This window comes from Apostichopus japonicus, chromosome 14 (genome assembly GCF_037975245.1).
Source record: "Apostichopus japonicus isolate 1M-3 chromosome 14, ASM3797524v1, whole genome shotgun sequence".
Taxonomy (NCBI): domain Eukaryota; kingdom Metazoa; phylum Echinodermata; class Holothuroidea; order Aspidochirotida; family Stichopodidae; genus Apostichopus; species Apostichopus japonicus.
In genome coordinates this window covers 8,197,436-8,216,235 of record NC_092574.1, presented here as the reverse complement: position 1 = coordinate 8,216,235, position 18,800 = coordinate 8,197,436, and the positions used below count along the sequence as shown (strand labels likewise).

General features: G+C 37.4%; 1 protein-coding gene across 2 annotated transcripts in view; it reads left to right on the top strand.

Moving 5' to 3' along the window:
* The window catches only part of LOC139980306 (tyrosine-protein kinase Tec-like), a 49,109-nt gene that overhangs the window by 4,227 nt on the left and 26,082 nt on the right, over positions 1-18,800 (top strand). For both annotated transcript variants that reach the window (XM_071991868.1, XM_071991869.1), the window contains exons 2-6: positions 3,358-3,858; positions 7,297-7,392; positions 8,734-8,827; positions 17,129-17,250; positions 18,058-18,108. In XM_071991868.1, the coding sequence (XP_071847969.1) occupies positions 3,685-3,858; positions 7,297-7,392; positions 8,734-8,827; positions 17,129-17,250; positions 18,058-18,108 (537 nt within the window). In that variant the 5' untranslated portion in view covers positions 3,358-3,684. The remainder of the gene's footprint in view (positions 1-3,357; positions 3,859-7,296; positions 7,393-8,733; positions 8,828-17,128; positions 17,251-18,057; positions 18,109-18,800) is intronic.

Genomic DNA, 18,800 nt, shown 5'->3' with positions numbered 1-18,800 from the left:
AAAATAAATCCAGAGAGATGATTGTATTTCTAGCACAGATATATTGAAAATTTGAAATGAAAACTTCTTACAGTAAGGTTGAGTGTGTTGTACCAGATGGGTTGTACAAACTTGAGGCTACGTGGGCCCTGAAGCCTACCATCAAGAATGTTTCTTGCAACAGCAACCAGAGTAGACTGTCCTGTCCCTCCCAGGTAATGCATTTTATATAAATCCCTTAATAATACATGGAAATACCACATGTATACAAATGATGAACTTTACCCTACAATTTAGCTTAAGACAAAATACACAAATACTACAGTCTACAGTGCATTCCCACCCTCCCCAAACAATTGCACTCCTTTACAGAGATGAATGTGATCACATGAATATCCCTAGAAAATATCACATGTGTTACATCACCAATCCCAGAATAAGCCTGATACCACACGCCATCTATAGGAGCAGCCCCAAAAGCCATATTCTGCCAACAATTACAACTGGTTTACTTAATGCCAGGAGAGATAACCCCTACATAATTCCAAGGGGATTTAAACTACCACAATGGTTCCACACCGCCCCCACAGAACTTCCATTGTTCCACAACTTTACAGTAACAGTGTTACAAATATATTTATACATATGGCTTGATTATTTGTGCACATAATTCATGATGACAAGTAGACTTACAGTATTATGAACACAATGACTTTAAACTTCACACTAACAAAGACAATGTGACACACAGTAAGCAGACATTGTACTGTGCACGTATGTCTACAACTGAAACAATAATGTTAATGATAAACAAAGTAAGAATCATGAATCTGTGATTCTTTAGCCTTTTACAATCAGCCTTAGAACTATTCTCAGAAAAAAATTCACCTATTTATAAATATTGTTACTAAGTATGTTTTTACAGTCTCGACCAGGCTATTCAAATAGAGATTGAAATAAAACACATTACAGGGAATAGTTCAGGAAGGAAATAGGAAATGGCTCACAACAATGCTATCTTCGTTATATATTATATATACGTAAGTACTCTTTACTGATGCGTAGGATTATAACTGTGAGCAAGTGCTAGTAATTAGGATTGGAATATTTAACAGTCTAACAGACAATTCGTTGTTGGAATGCCGCAAATAAACAGCTCGATCTTTTTGGTTCCTTGCCGAAGGCAAAAGGAATCTATGCAATGGTGATGACCTATGTTTGCATGTGTGTGTGTGTGTGTGTGTGTGCATGTGATGCTGGTTGTGAACACGATATCTCAAGAAGTGTAATCTTGAGGAATCTCATACTTGGCAAGTGGATGCCCCATATTGAGTGCAAGAACCCTATTGTCTTTGGTGGAAGTCAAAAGGTCATTTGGGGTCACCAGAGGTCAAACTGTGAAAAGCTTGTAAACATGATATCTCCAGAAGAGAAACTTTGATGAATCTCATAAATGGTGTGTGGGTGCCTCATATTGAATAGAAGAACCTTTGTTGTGGAGGTCAAATGTCTTTTGAGGTCACCAGAGGTCAAATGGTGAAAACCTTGTAAACATGATATATATCAAGCAGGAAAACTTGCATTGATATAATATCTGGCATGCAATGCACAAAATTTACAGCAAGAAGCTGATTTATGACCATATAAACATGACATCAATCTGTTTGATCCTCTATTATTAGATTATTCATAACAACATGTGGTGAGTACAACAAACCCTATTAAAAATGGTGGAGATCAAAGGTCAAACTGTGTGAAAGCTGTGTAAACATGATATTTCAGAGGTAAAACTTCAATGATGACTCATACTGTGATTCATAGTACTAGTACTACACAATTTAACTGTTAGTCAATGCCCATGGATCTTACACAGTAACTTCACAGATGAAAAACTGTCAATTTGAAACCACAGTACTTGACAAATACTTCCTATGGACAAGGGATCACTTAGCCCCTCAGATTTCTGGTTTTCTCGAAACTGATTAGCCCGACAGTTTTACAATCCAATGACGTTGCCACACGCACTCAACTGTTCCAGGAAATGTTTAAACTCTGTGTAAGGCTGGATACAGTTACATACGTATATCCTGTATTAGGAATTCTTGACCATATTTGAGTTTATTTTATATGCCATGTTGTAATTTATTCGTTCACTAACAATGCCACATATTGTTATTTCTGTCTAAAACTGAGAGAGTGGTCATACATATACATTTACACAATCATTTCCTCAATAAGTTTTTTTGTTGTCAATAAAGTGCAATCTTTTGTGGTTCATGATATTCTCATTTCCTGGAATATTAATATAGTTCTTGAGATATCACAAATTTTCCCAGAAAATTGGACCAAGTTGTTGGCACACGTCACAAATATTATTTACCAGAAGCCAAGCACAACAAATTTGACAAAAGAACCACTATTGGAAGATAAATTCTCAAAACTTTTGTTGCACTTACAAACAGATTGAAATGTTATAGATCGTTTATTGTATGACTTTAGCAAAATCCTAATCTTTCTGGGCCCCTGACACTATGAGAGTGCGGCCAATCCCACCTCCCCCTCCCCCCCGCCCCAGCTAATATTCACAATGTTTCCCTTGTGGTGAAGCCACAGCAAGTTCAAAACCACTGAAACTTTGGTGTAGCCTCTACCCACCACCCCTCCTATTAACTCAAACCTACTGTATGTTTGGCCCTGTTTTGCAGTTACCATCGGGTCTATTCAGTTCACAAACAAAATTAGAAAATTTGGGCTGTTTAATATTTAGGACTTGTTCTGACTATCTCGACAACATTAATGGGATCTCTTTAGCTTTTACACATCCCATTTTTGGAACCGATTCCCTCTGGAACCCTTTGCGCTCATGGACCCCCAAGAGTTTTCATGGACACCCCCCGCCCCCTGCCCCCCGCCCCTTCCTAATGGTCTACGGATGCCAGGTTGGGAAAGATGAATCTAGACACACAAGTTAAAACAAGGAGAAATTACTTGACCAGTCCAAAAATCATTTCCTTTAAAGTAGGAATGAATTTCCTTCCTGTTCCAGGAATTGCTGTACTGTACGTGACCCTTTTATACATATCAGGTGCTTTACTCACTTTCGAATAACTTGTTCTGAGAAGTGACATTAACCATGTAAGTACGGTACTGACTACCGCAGGAAATAAAGGCCTGTGTATAGTGCCTATAAAAAAGGAATTAAGCATACAAATCATTGCATTAATTACTCACTTTAATTAATGAGGGGTGTCTTGTTTGAGAATTACTTAGCAGTTTTGGTTACATTACCAACTATTGTAAAAAAAAAAAAAATTCCTTTGATCCTTTGCAAACTGTATAAACCAGTCTGTAATGCAAGTTTAAATTCTTCTCTTTCAGGTTTCCAAAACGAGAGTATTTGGTGAAGATCTTGTGAAGATTTTGCCTCGGTGACGATTCCGAAGGAGAATTATTTATTTTTTACTTCAGTCGAGAGGAGAGCCAAATTGGGAACAGAAAGCCTTGTTAAGCAGAATCTATTTCTTCTGGAGTCTTTTTTTTTTTTCTTCCTCGTCCATGCTATTAAATGCCGTTTTGAGAATACTGTGTGGAAAGGACAGACATCTTTCTTACAGATAGTGAAATTATTCCACGCTTTAAAATGTCCTAGAGGGGCAGAGGACCCACAGAGTTTACGTAGGTACCATTAAAATCACCAATTTTGCAATGCCGTATAGACAAGACATTTCCAAGATGGCGACGTCAACTTCCGAGACAATCCGACAAGGCTGGCTCAAGAAGAGATCTATCAACCGGTCGAGATTCGGTCGGACTAACTACAAGCTAAGATGGTTCATACTGACGGAGAGAGAACTGAGATATTTGGACAACACTCCAGAGGTAGAGTTTTACAGTATATAATTATTAAATTTTTGGTATTTTTGTGGGACAAAATAAAATGGGGGATGGTGGATGGTGAAGTCTGGTGTAGCAGGTACAGCCTGGTCTGTTCCTGGAACATAAGATACCAGGTATGAAAACCCACCGGGTACCAGGTTTTCCATTCCACTTCTGAGAGTCCCGAGTCTTCTTCCATGGATGTTTCGTGTCTTGTTTTCAAATTTGGGCCCTGTGTGTAATTCTGTGATCGATTACAGAGAAGAGAAGGCAAGCTAGCCAAGATCGTCGAATGGATAGGGTTTCAAATAAGTAACCTATGGGCTTCATAACCCCCCCCCCCCCCCCCCGTGACTGCCGGGGTTCACAAGGCACTATTTAAACCATTCGAAAAAATAGTTACTATTAGTCCTCAAAGAGGGGAATGTTCCTTCCCTGGTGCCGACTTGAAGTTAAATTCAGATTCAGTAACCACCAGGCTGCAATAAATCAGGGTACAGTAATACTGTAATTACATGACATTGGAGGAGTGGAGCTACAGTAAAGCTGGGCTTCACTTGAAACAATACATCTTGATTGACTTTGTGGTTCCTGCCCACTATTTGAACAGTGACTACTTAGATATGCCAACTATTTCGTTGTGGTTTAGAATCAGTGGAAGGTTGAGGGAAAAAAGTTGATATCTGTCTAGTAAATTTTGATACGGTTTGACCTTTTAAGGCAGCCAGCGATAATATCTTGGGGAGAATGTTTCTGGTCTGTTAACAATAATTTATGGTTATAGTACTAGAGTAATGGTATAGGTATAAAGTATGTACAGTGTATTTGGTAAAATATAAATTTTCAGTAAAGTCAAGATCTAACATACATACTTTATTACTGCATTCCAAGAATTATGCTGGAAATAATATGTCTGGTATATTTACATAGCAAGATGCTGAAAAATGGGCAAAATGCTTTATAGTTGCAAAGATTTACAAGAATTTTGAGCACCTTTAGGGAACCGTAGTGATTTACAGGACAAAGTCAGAGCCTTCAAGACCGCTTCACAAAACATGAAAACTAGATTATTGCCAGAAGTTGTGCTTTTATAGCAAAAATATGAGATTCTGTAAACTGTGACATATTTACATGTTGGAAGTGTGCAATGGTAGCAAGTTCTCCCAATGTTTTACTTTTAAAAAAACTTTTAAAAAAAAGCCGAATAATGACGTAAATTTGCAAAGCTACGTCCAAATCATCACAATAGCTTCTTGTTTGTTTGCTTAATTAAATCTACTTAATATATATATTTATGAAATTGCAATGAGTTGGAAAATCCAGAACAGTGAAAAAAAAAATCCCAGCCTCCACTGGGATTCGAACCCTAGCCTCCCGCTTTATCTGCGGACACCCTAACCAACTAGGCAATTAAACGCTGTTTTACTGTTCAGAGGTTCGAACAGGTAAGGTTGCCAGCTGTATCGAACAATGCTAGTTCTGTTTTGGTGACATGTTCTACCCTACTCTAGAGATCAATCATGATGCTAACCAACTCGAAATCATTTGTGAGTCCTAAAGGCCGATCTCGAAAGGGATACTTTGAACAGACTTTGTTAAATAAGATGGAAATATATGACAAAGGCAAATGAATATTAGTATTTGAAATTGCAATGAGTTTTAAAGTCCAGAACAGTGAAAATCCTTAGGAAGGCTGTGTGTGTATATGTATATATATATAACACGGCGGAGGCTGGAAGTTTTTTCACTGTTCTGGATTTTCCAATTCATTATGATTTCAATTATAAATATATATTTACACACCCACACACACAATCAAATACAATATACAGAACTTTTTGTTCACTGCTAGAGCTTGAGGGTTAGTATTGCTTCCTTGTTCAAACAAGCTTCTGTAGTCCCTCCCCAAATAGAAAACAAAAATTGGCAATTTGCGCCAGATCTGCTGTATAATGCAGCAGTGGTTATTGAGCAATAGCATTGTGTTACCACCAAAGATACTGTACAATATAGGAAGGGAATTCCCATAGGTTCAAATCATGAGTCATCTACTTTCTGGTTGAGGTTACCTTAAATAAGGTAACCTTTGGAAGATTTGTTTGACCTGTAAGAACCATCAATACTGATTCACCCAAAACTTAGTGTTTCTTTGAATTGCAGTTTAATGGCCCAGTCCTGGTAAACAGTGCTGCAGCCTGCACAATGTGACCGTTAGTGCGGAGTTACCGTGGTGTCAAAAAAGGGAGTTGATTCTTTTCCAGTGGTACCAATAGCTCCACAGCTCCCTACTTGGTGAAACATGTTAAAAATGTTTAACATGTATGTACAGTAGACCGAATATGGGTGGTGTAAATAATCTATATGTGCCTGTCGTTGGGTTTAGTGGGAATGGTACCGTTTATTAACTTATTGCACACTGTCTGATCCTGTTGTGAAGCGAATGCCTTCATATTATTCACCTGTACAGTTATAACATACTCTTCTTTGTGATAAATGTTTACCCTACGCGGTATAAACTTGTGCAGTTGTAAATACGTCATGTAGCACGAACAGTTCGCCCTGTAGTCGGTAAATTATCAAATGCAGATTACAGGAATAGTTTTACCCATAGCCTACATCAAGGCCCTCTTCTTTTCTCTTTTTGTCAATTACATCTGAATATTTTCCACCATGCTAAGTTGCTAACACTTTGAATACAATATATATGCTTTTCGCTGTTTTATATATGGGATTAACTGCACTCCGACCTCTTTAAATGTGAGTTTCGACTCGGCTATTAGATCAATGCACTTTCCAATCCACCATTTACTGTACCTATGAAGTTGTAAAAAAATTAAAACATTGCACCCCCCCCCTGATCCCCTTTTGGGTAATAATAGTAAACGTACCACCTCTTTATATGAATCTGCAAATCCAGCAGTGGACAGCCAACGGCAATATTTTGGGACAGATGTTCCTTCGAAATAAGTCACATCACTATTTGTCACCAGCCCCAGTTCTTCTATCCAACCCTCTTGGAGTATGGTCAACCATGTGCACACTACTCGACTGCTGGGTAATGGTCTCCAGAGGTTGACTTTATCCGTGTTTTTCTGGCTCGTGTTTTATCTGACGTGGTGATACATTCGTGCCCTGGATGGGGGCACAGTGGGTGCACAGTAGGGGCACAGTGAGAACTAAAATAGTAATACTGAACTAATTCATAGGCTAGTTACTCATGAGAATGTGCAATACTAGGCAAGTCCAGACAGGTACTATGTATGGCGACCTGTAAATATATCCCAAAACCTAGGGACTTTCGACCGCACTTGTTGTCACATCCACACTCTCATCAAAAGTCATGTTTACATCGTCCGATACGGGACGGCATTTATACAGCGCTCATCAATTATTATGTTGCTACATGATTAAACAAATTTTTTTTTTTTTTTGTCTTTGTAGAAGCGAGGCAGAGAAAAAGGCTGCATCGCCATGATCGACGTGAAGGTAATTGAGACCGTCGATGGGAATAATTTCCAGAGCAACAATGCAATTCAAGTGAGTACGAGTTCAATATACCATTCAGCAGGAGTGTCCGTAAAATGTAAAGAGGGCCTGACGTTTTGCTTTGAGAGGCTAGCTGAATCAAAAACGAAACTACAGTAACAAACACGACACAAGGCTAACAGTCACGGATAGACAGACAGTCAGATTCCAGGACAAATGGGCAATTCGTAGAGCAATTATTTAGTAGACACAACAAAGGTGGGGGGTGGGGAGAGATGAAAGGAAAGTGTAAAGGGATCATAAAGGGATCATAAAGGGCTAGAGGGTTGTAACAATGGGAAGTAATCAGTAGGAGTGCAGTGTACTATGTTTTATTTCAAAATGAGGTCATTCGCTACGGAAGTGCAACTTTATCGTACAGTAGTATGCGTAAGAACTTGGGATGATATCGAGGGAGAATAGCATTTTAACAAAGTCTGCTATTTTTTGTTGAACTTGTTTAATTGTCTCACAGTTTATGGCACAATTAAAGGAAGTAGTAATTTATGAACAATGATACTCCCACTTGAGCTGACCCAGTGTTAACTTACTGTGTTACAAAGTTACTTCGCTCCTCGCTTATCTGTCTCCTCACAACCTTTGCACTCTGGTTCTACGGTGCCTAGAATGAATTTGGTGAGCTTTTTAACACTGTGCGCCCTCTAAGACATTCTTTTACCCTAAGTGTCTAGAACGTTTTGTCATTGTGCTTGGATTTCTTTTCGACACAATTCACTCCGAACTGTTGTGATCATTTGGTGTTTTTTTCCATAAGAAGGAATAAATTGTCATATTTTGGTGCGCAGCCCGATAAGTAGGCCTGCCCGTTTCGATCTGGGAAGGTTTTTTTGGTTATGAGTCAGTGATGTATCATTTGGCAACTTTTATAAGTACCTCAAAATCACCATTACTGTGTCATGCCTGAGAAAGTTGTTTCCTTTTTCAAAGTTACACTTCTATTCTGCAATGTTTTTCATCAGTAACATTTGATCAACTCCAAGAATGGTAAATCTGGAGGAAGAGGGGTTGAGGGGGGGGAGGAAATAATCAAAAGCAGGAAGAGCCGGCTATACACTGCAGTGAAGTTGAAGAAGGGGGGGGGGTCATTCATCGCTCAGTATTTAATTCCTTTTTTGATAAAATCGTTGAATGCTTTGGACTAATTTATCATCGATGAAGATGAGAATGAGAGAGAGGAAAGGTCCTAGCAGCAGGATGGGAGTGAATGCTGAACACGCCTGTATTGAAACTTTCGGGAAAATTGTTTTTTTTTAAAATAAAATTTGGTCCAATACTGTTGACTTTTAAAGGCCAAGGACATCTCCGCTTTCACAATCTGCTTTTCTTCCCTAGATCGTCTATTCAGACTCACTGGCCGATCTTACCCTCTACTTTTTCCCCGGCACACGCCAAGAGAGGGACGGTTGGCTCGAAGATATCCGTAACGGTAAGAAAACTCTTTAACTCCTTTCATGATTTTTACCGAGGAGTTTATTTGTGCAGTAACTTTAGTCTAGAGGCAAATTAACAAAACCAACAAAAAAAATGGGAAAATAATAGTTTGCGGATTTCCTGAAGAGACTGCAAGGAGGAAGTATATCTTTTCTCTCTTTATCTTTCCTTCTTTCATTGTATCCTATTGTTGGTGTCTAGTTATTCGTATTTTTTGTCTTCTGTTTCTCATTGGCGAGACGCCATTTGCAAGATTGCAAGACACCGTTGCTTATCGTGTGCAATTCCTGTATTCTGTGACACAAAATAAGGGCTTTTCAAAGTGGCAACCAAATATTGAATCAAAACGAAAGCTGATCCTGTTATTAACTTCTACTGTACTCAACCTTTAATTTGGGATGTTTCGAGCCTACTGTACCTAAGCGTTGCCCTTTGACGATTGGTAACATTTTTTGCTCTGTGCCCTCTCGTAAACTGGGAAATAGGATCAATACCAATCTTCCTTCCCACTCTACCCTACCATTCCGTAGCTTAAAAAGTGATTCTCAAACTTTTTGTTTTGTTTATTGAATGAAGTAACAGACCACATTGGTCCACAATGTACCTGTCCCTCCTCTTTCCTACACCAGACCTTCAGATATTCAGTCTTCTGACCAATTAAGCCATAATTTAACGTTATACAAGAGAGACAGGTAAACAGCGTCTTCCACCCATACAGTATTTTTCATGAACTGGAAAAAGCAGGGCATATTATCAATCAATGCGATATGTTCGTTGACTTGAGTGACAGAAGATAAAATTGTCCTTTATATGCATTCTGCCATTGTATCATCTTTTACAGGGTTTCTGTATAACCCATCGTGTGTCTAACTGTTTTCGTCTTAGTTGTTTAATTCATAGTACCTGCGTACATATTTGACTCTGCGTGCAAAGGCACAGTCTGTACCCTGCAGTGCGGACATTGTATATATACGTTGAGGAAGTACAGTAGATATGGTTTCAATTGTTTAATCTGAGCACTGAAGGTTTCTATGAACCACAGTGGCGAAGAATGACTTTAAAATCAGTGTAACGGTTCCCTGCTCACAAAATTAATCAAGTTGAAAAATAGATCAGACCTGTTCATTTCAATCATAATTGAACCTGTAACGGTCTTATTTCCTGTGAAACTCTCACAAAATCCATCTCTTTCATCTTTCGAAACTAGAGAAAAAATATGAATGCATTTATACATACAGTAATTTGGATAGATGTCAGTTCAAAAAGTGATCAGTATAAAAAAAAAACTTTTATCATGTCAATGAAAACTGAGGAAAGTTTTGTTTTTTGTTTTTCAAAAGACATTTACCACTTCAGGGATTCTCAACCATCCAAATTATTCTGAGAAATTGAGGAAGTTGTAGTTATTAAATCTAGTAACAAATACAGTGAAGAAAATGTCTCAGTGAGGTGCACAAATGAAAGGGCTGTAGGTCTAGTATAATATTGCTGCTTGAAAGCTGAAGCTTGGGTATCCCATGTATGTACATGTATGTATGGATTTTAGATCCTCCTGCAAGCAGGAACTGGCAAAGAAGCCTCATTGGCTTATCAAAGCCGCAAGCTGACCGAAGTCAGTCTCTTACATTCATATTTAACGCCCATGATTATGAATTGTCAATTGTCAACAACTCTGTAAAGTAGACGACATACATTAATCTTGGAGTGACTCGAACCAGGGACCTTATGATTGGAAGGCACCGGCGTTAACCTCTGAGCTAACACTTCATGTAGCTATCATATTTCCTGGCTATACTGTATGTAGATGATCATTCCAGGGAAAGGTAAGTTGTAATTGTGTATTTAAGACACAAATGTAAACAATCAGTGGAACAGGGTTTGTTTTATTAATGAAATCCATGCAAAATGAATTGAGGTTCATGTGAATTCAGTATTTATGTTGCAGTTTCAGTGACTAGGAATTCATTATTTATAGGAATTGTTCAAATATTGTATTCATTAGATCAATTCTTATTCAGATAAGTGTGTCAATGCATACTATCCCTTATTTATTATGGTAGACAAAAATACATTTTGAAAAAAAGTACAGTAACTTACCACAAGTATCCCTGCACAGGTTTTTTTTATTCCCTTTTGGTGGATGGGAGAGGGGCTTGGTGGGGAGAGGGGGGGGAGGGGGTGGTGGACTGTGGTAGGATTCAAAGTTATTTTCAGTGGTGTTAAAATAACCACCAGTGATGGTACCATGCCAACACCAGAGTCATTGCTGTCATAATTATTGGGGACCATGACCCCTGCCCCATGCCTCCCCTTCCATTGGTGCTGGGAGACCTGAAAACTATTTTTTTTTTTTTTTTTTGTGAAAGAGAGATAGAGTGATGTGTCATGAAAGGTTTCATCTTAGTGTAACGTTGTATGTTGCTTGGTCTTTATTAATATAAACTTCTATATTTTGTTTGGCCTTTCAAGAATCTTGATCTCTAGGGGAAAACTCATATTGCATTGAATTGTGTCTTCGTCTCTAGTTAGCGATTCATCCTGCCTGGTTTACCCTGATAGATGATAGGGATCAATAATTGCAAAGGTGTACTGTACATAGTAGTTTGAAGTGCAAAGGTGTACATAGCAGTTTGAAGTGCAAAGGTGTACATAGTAGTTTGAAGTGCAAAGGTGTACATAGCAGTTTGAAGTGCAAAGGTGTACATAGTAGTTTGAAGTGCAAAGGTGTACATAGCAGTTTGAAGTGCAAAGATATACATAGCAGTTTTGAAGAGCAAAGATGTACATAGCAGGTTTAGAGTGTAAAAAATACATAGCAGGTTTGAAGTGCAAAGATATACATATCAGTTTTGAAGAGCAAAGATGTACATAGCAGGTTTAGAGTGTAAAGATGTACATAGCAGCATTGATAGTGCTTTGAGCAGTAAATGAGTCTGACACCTTGCATACTGATCTCTAATTTGGGATGAGAATCCTTAGAGACCATCCAGATATATAGTCAGTCAGTAACTTGGGAGTGGGCTTACTGTCACTTTGTTTGAACTTTTGAGGTTCAATGTTCATCTGTATCACTGTGGAGGGGTGAGTCATTGAGCCCACACGTTATCCCTTAGTAGAAATGCTAGGTTAGGATGATATATTATGAGTAAAGTCATGATGTGGCTTAGGCTGCTTAGCCCATACTACTGTTTACTTAACTGTCACTCGCCATGTGCATGCATGTGTAATTATATCTCAGAGGGTATTGATTTGCAAAGATTCATATCATCATTTATTTCATAATTATCCTACTTGTTACTGTACTGTACTGTAGTTTATAATGTAGCAAACAGTATATATTCCTTTTTTAATACTATGTGATTGAGTTTTGGTATAATGAGTGTTTGTACGTGTACTGAGAATGTTAGAATCTCAAAGCAGTGACGTTATTCTGTACTGTGACAGTAACAGTGATATTCATCCATATTTAAAGTGGTGATGATATTATGGGTGCTTGTACATGTGTACTGAGAATGTTAGAATGTAAAGCAGTATCGTTATCCTGTACAGTAACAGTGTACAGTAACAGTGATATTCGTCTATATTTAGAGTGGTGATGATATTATGGGTGCTTGTACATGTGTACTGAGAATGTTAGAATCTAAAGCAGTATCGTTATCCCGTACAGTAACGGTGTACAGTAACAGTGATATTCATCCATATTTCAAGTGGTGATAATATTATGGGAGCTTGTACATGTGTACTGAGAATGTTAGAATCTAAAGCAGTATCGTTATCCTGTACAGTAACAGTGTACAGTAACAGTGATATTCACCCATATTTAAAGTGGTGATAATATTATGGGTGCTTGTACATATGTACTGAGAAGTTAGAATCTATAAGCAATATTGTTATCCTGTACAGTAACAGTGTACAGTGACAGTAACAGTGATATTCATCCATATTTAAAGTGGTGATGATATTATGGGCTTTGTACATGTGTACAGTATAAACTGAAAATGTTAGAAACTAAAGCAGTATCGTTATCCTGTACAGTAACAGTGTACAGTGACAGTGACAGTAATGATAACAGTGATATTCATCCATATTTAATGTGGTGGTGATGATGTAGACTGCATGTAAAATAAATCACAGTTTTGCCTGAACAGTTATTTTAAATGTTTGTATTCCAAATTTGATAATTACATTTTCAGGAAATTTCCCCGTTTTCTAACTTTCCTGCTGTGATCAAATTAACATACGGTATACATGAAACTAAAAAAAAGAGTAAATGTTGTGGTGATTAGTCACACTTTAATTGATGCCTTTGATTTTGCCATTGCATAATAAAAAATAGATTTAAAAAAAAAAGATTGAGGGATTATGGAGAGTTCTTCTATTTTAGAGTGTTCTGCAACTTAGGATATAAATTGAGTTAATATACATTTAAATATAATATAAACATCACACATAATATGATAACATAATATTCTTGCACTTGTAATCATTCTAGTGTAAGCCTGTAAGGGTACACGTTGCAGACTTGTGCAAGAAAAACCAAGGACGAAAATATGATGAAGTTATGACTGACTATCTAGAGTAAATACTTAAGAATGTTGTAAAAATATTAAAGTTGACTTGAAATTGTCATCAATTGTTGCTTTAGGCTTCAACGAAAACAAAATTGACGAGAGGAAAATAAATCAACAACAGGAAAGCAAATTATGATTTGTTTTTTTGGTTAATCCTGTTTATATTAGTCCCCTGTCCTCTACATTAACGTCTAATAATTATAATTTTGAAGACATTATAATTTTGAAGACATCTGACTGTTGAAATGATATTTTCTTTGTTTCTTTAATGTGTTGACAGCTTTTCAAGTTTTAACCCACTGATGAATTTCCTTCTTCATCTTGTGGGCAATTCTTCATAAACATTTTAATTAGCTGCACAAAATAATCAACTGAAATATCGAATTTGATAGATGAAACATTCTTCAGACATCCGATGTAAGATTTCCTGCCATAAAGTGACTTTTAAGTTATTTAGTTTTGTTTGTCAATTGTGTTTAAGTTCTTCCTTGTTTAAAGTGTTTAAAGTGTATAGTGTGTAAGTATAAGTGTTAGTGTAAGAGTTAAGTCTTTAAGTCTAAGTTAAAGTGTGTAAAGTGTTTAGTGTAAGTGTTAAGTGTAAGTGATAAGTGTTTAAGTCTAAGTTAAAGTGTTTAAAGTTTAAAGTTCTTTCTTGTTCAAATCTGTAAGGTGAACCTGATAGGATTCTTATATCTCACTACATCATGAATGCATCATGTATGTTATTTAAAGGGTGTGAAGACTCGCGCACAAAGAAACGTCTAATGCCGGTAATCTGACCTAGTTTTGAATGAGGTGTAACAGAAGTGATATTCACCACCATCGATCCCAGAAATACACACACAGCTTGCTACCATCGATAATTAGACACAAGTGTACAGTCAGTACATACAGCTGCAATACTCACAGCACAGTGTATAAACGATTCAGCGATAGACATCTCAGGTCCTGCTAAAGATAACAATTAAGGTATTAAGTTTCATTACTGTCTGCATTTTGTAGCGACACAAACAAAACGTCACTTGCAAGCAACAATAAGTTAACTTTTTCAGATGGCCGCACGCGGTTTGGGGCGAGTCTTCAATGCCTTTAATGTGTATGTACGCTAGCCTTGTATTACACACCAGGTAGGATACATGTGTGTGATGTACGTAGCTGTAGCAAAGATACAACATGGAGGTGCAAGGAATAATTTAGTTTTTCAAAGTTTGTTTTAGCAGATTTACTTCGCTCCTCGCTTACCTGTCTCCCCACAATCTTAGCACCCTCATTCTACCGCGCTTTGGACTATTTGTAGGCTCTGAGAATTTCCTCTCTTTTAGAATACTACTTACATCCATGGTTCATATGCACAGAAACTGCAATACTGTACATCTTTGCATTTCCATATTGATTTGTCCCACTTTGCATAGCATTTTGCGATCTGTCTTAATACTGGATAAATTGTACCCCCGGGCGGTGTACACACTTTACATATCAAGCCTGTAGTGTGCTATATATGCCGTAACGGTACAGAAGGTCAGGGCTCCATTTGAATATATATATTTAGTATTTACATTGTCATAGTTGACGCACTTATAGCTTCCTCATGTCTAGAGAGTCTGTTCAAGCTCAAGATACAGTAGGTTTGTTTGTTTACAGTCTAAACGAATTACTTTCCACGATGACGGCTTCGTAAGATGTTCTTCGTTTTTTTTCAAGGTCATCAAATCTTGAGGAAATTGAGTTTCTGGATATCTGTTCTTGTTTTGTTATGAAAAGAATAAATTGTCAAAGCTTTTTAGTGCAGTACAGTATTACACACTACTGAACTGACTGTCAAAATGATTTCTTCACAATAATTTCCTCATTTCTAGAGGGGGTCTCATCAAGCTCAAACAAGTTGTGTTTGTGTAAATGAAGTGTCTCGACTGCTTCATAATAAAGATTCTTCTTTTCAGGTTTTCAAATCTTGAGGAAAATGACTTCTGTATTGTCTTCGTTTTTGTGGGGGGGGGGGGAGGGGTTATGAAAGGAATGTTGTCAGAGTGTTTTGTGCAGTGCAACTGCACAAAACACTCTGAAAACACTCTATGGAACTGACTGCTCCCAAATATGCTAGAAAGTTCAGATTAATGGTCGCTCACGGTCAAGTGTCAACGAGAATTTTACTGTCACTTTAACACACATACACAAAAGTAGTTTCAATTCACACTGAGGTACTTACAGTAATTGTCTATTTGATTCATTTATTCTCAATGGCTGGAAAATAACTTGCAGGATTGATCAGAACTTCCAGGAAGCACTTTTGTAAACTTGTAAAGTAAACTTGTTAAGTAAAGTTGTAAAGTTGTAAACTTGTAAAGCAAACTTGTAAAGTAAACTTGAAAAGTTTGTTAAGTTTTGTTCAGGACTGTTGAGTGTGTGCTACTGTACGTAACATTGGGCCAATTAAGATGACCTTTTTAATTGCATTGATTATTTAATCCCGTTACCTGGAATGACAAGTGCTATTTTTACTTATGAGTATGACCTAATTCAGGAAGCCATGCAAGGATTTTTAGTGTAGGATTGCAGGTGTAGAATTTCCCAACTTATTTTTAACTCTTTTCAAAAAAGCCAGTGATTAAAAAACGTATCAAGTTTTCTCACTGGCATTTCCGTGAGTTGCGACAAACATCAGTGTACTCTACATGCTTTTAAGAGAAGCCCAACGATATCTGCTAATAATCAGCAGTAATAACGCAGCTAACTTTAGGCGTAGAAGCCCAACAATATCTGCTAATAATCAGCAGTAATAATGCGGCTAACTTTAGGCGTAGAAGCCCAATGATATCTGCTAATAATCAGCAGTAATAACGCAGCTAACTTTAGGTGCAGAAACTGATGCCTATGCTATGACTGACGATTGCTAAACGACTCGTCCTTTGTTTATGTATTAAAAGAACGTCTACTGGCAGAAAAAAGCAAGTGCCCTCATTTTTTTCTACTGGCAAATGGCAAAATCCACTGGCATCGTAGCCTGCTATTATTACAGCATGATAATTACAGCATGATGAATATATATTGGTAACTATGTACATTCGAAAAAATGCACTACCATCAGATAGTAGCCATGGCTTAATATGAAGTCCACATTGGTATTATTCAACTGGTGAGTAAGTAGCCTTACCAGTTTATAATATACGGTAAGGGGATGGCAAATGTGTCTGCCCTGAGTTTTATGATGCAAAGTAGGCTAAGGCTACTGTACATAAGCCATCTATTTTATTTATATATTTAAATTTGTGCCTTTTTTTTTTTCTATTTTCGTAAGATGACAATGTCTTTTGTAATGTTGATAAGGTATGTTTGACCAAACGGCTGTGAAGTGTTTTCTTTATGGTGTATGTAATTGCTTTATGATTACATGTGCTCATGCATATTCATGATGTTGATCCTGTTCGGGTCAGTTGGCGCAAAGTCCAAAACATTTCCCATTGCTACCCTATTATCTAATATGATGACAATCATATCAGCGAGAATATTTGGAGAATATTTGGAACATGGATGGAAAAAACATTTCATGAATTAGGAGAAAATGTTTGCTAACTTTGTGACACTGAAAAAGTAAAGTTCACAAGTTTCCCCATCATTGGATATTTCACTTTAAGCAATATATTTCATTTAATCTCAAAATGAAAAACTGACAATATTAATTAAAATTCTTAATTTGGATGTATTATTGATTGATTTCTTCTTTGCAGTTTGTGCCAACAATAACAACATGTCCCTCAAATACCATGCTGGAGTCTGGAATGCCAGTAAGTGGTCCTGCTGCAGTCAGGCTCATCAAGGAGCACCTGGCTGTAGGCCAACATTCCTCAAGGTAAGAAATGTCTGAAGACACCAGTCAATTGGAGCATTAGTTTTTTAATAGTAATCAATACCAATAATAGATTCAGTAACATCAGACTGGTGCCTTGAGTCATATACATTAGGATCATCAAAGAACTGTTATATCAGTGGATAGACACCAAATGATGATGACGAAGGCGATGATGGTGACGAAGATGAATCCAAGGATGATGATTGCGAGGATGATGATAGTTCTTTTGCCCCAATGTGTTCTCAAAATGCAATATCTAAGATAGATTTTACCTATTTGTGGCCAATTTTTTTTTTGTGGCTCAGGTTTCCCTTGCAAGCTTAATTGCTCCTTCTTTCTGATCTTGAGATATGTACACACATAATGATAAATGAGTAAATAATATATAAATAAATCATAAAACAAGTAAATAAGTAAGTGATATTCAATTTGTGTATGTGCAAAGAATCAGAAACAGAAAAGAATAAAAAAGAATTTCAAAACACCACCACGTTACAACGGGCCATCATTCTATATCAGAAAATCATAACTTTATGAGGTACGGACACGATGTTGATGTCCATAGTGTTTGAAAGCATTGAGAGAGGCTATAGTTTGATTTTTGTTGTTACCACGCCCTCTATAAGACATCGTTCGTCCGGTTGGTGACATATTTGGCCGTAATCTATTGATCGATCAGGAAATGTGCAAGAAATGGTTGGATTGATTTGAAATAAATGTTAATCAAACACCTCCAGTTTTGTAAATGTTGTTATGTAGATTAGAAGCGCCCAAGGGAACCAAGTTGCTTATATTTTTTTCCCATAGAATCAGCTGCAGCTGCCATTGCCTCCAGTCCCCGCTGGTGGAACACCAGACGTAAGACATTTTCTTCTTTCATCGTACTAAAATTGTCAAATTGCTACCGTACCGGGGTCGCTTAGAGGTCAAAGTGTACATCTGTCATGACAAAACATTTCGTCAAACAGATCTGTGCGTGGTGAACCTTAGTCGAAAGATAAAGTTGGAAGGGTTTATCTATATTTTACCTCTTTGACTTTTGTTCTTGTGTACACACGTGTGTAGATTTCAGCCAGCAGTAGCAGACTGTACCCTGCACTTTACACTGTATGTGGTGCTGCTCTGTATGTGGGAATATACAGTAACCACAGGCAATCCATCATCACACCTTTCCAGAAAGAAGCGTTAGGACTCCAAACATATATATACGTATACATACATACCTTCCATCTGGAAAAGGATGATTTGGGGCCTAACCATAATTTTGATGTTAATTTGTAGAATGTTCATGAAAGGTGTAATTCCAGGCTTCAGGAAAGAAAGTATGTTAAAGAAACACCGGAGTCATCAATTTGCATTTCAGTGACCGTGGGAAAGCAGGAGTTGTCTACTAAAGATTCTGTTGTCGGACACACCTTTCAGAGAAAGAATCGTCAGAACTCCTAACATATACTTTCACATTCATTTCCTCCAACTGGAAAGGATGATTTTGGGCCTAAACATAATTTTGATGTTCGATGTGACGGTGGGAAAGCAGAAATTGTCTACTA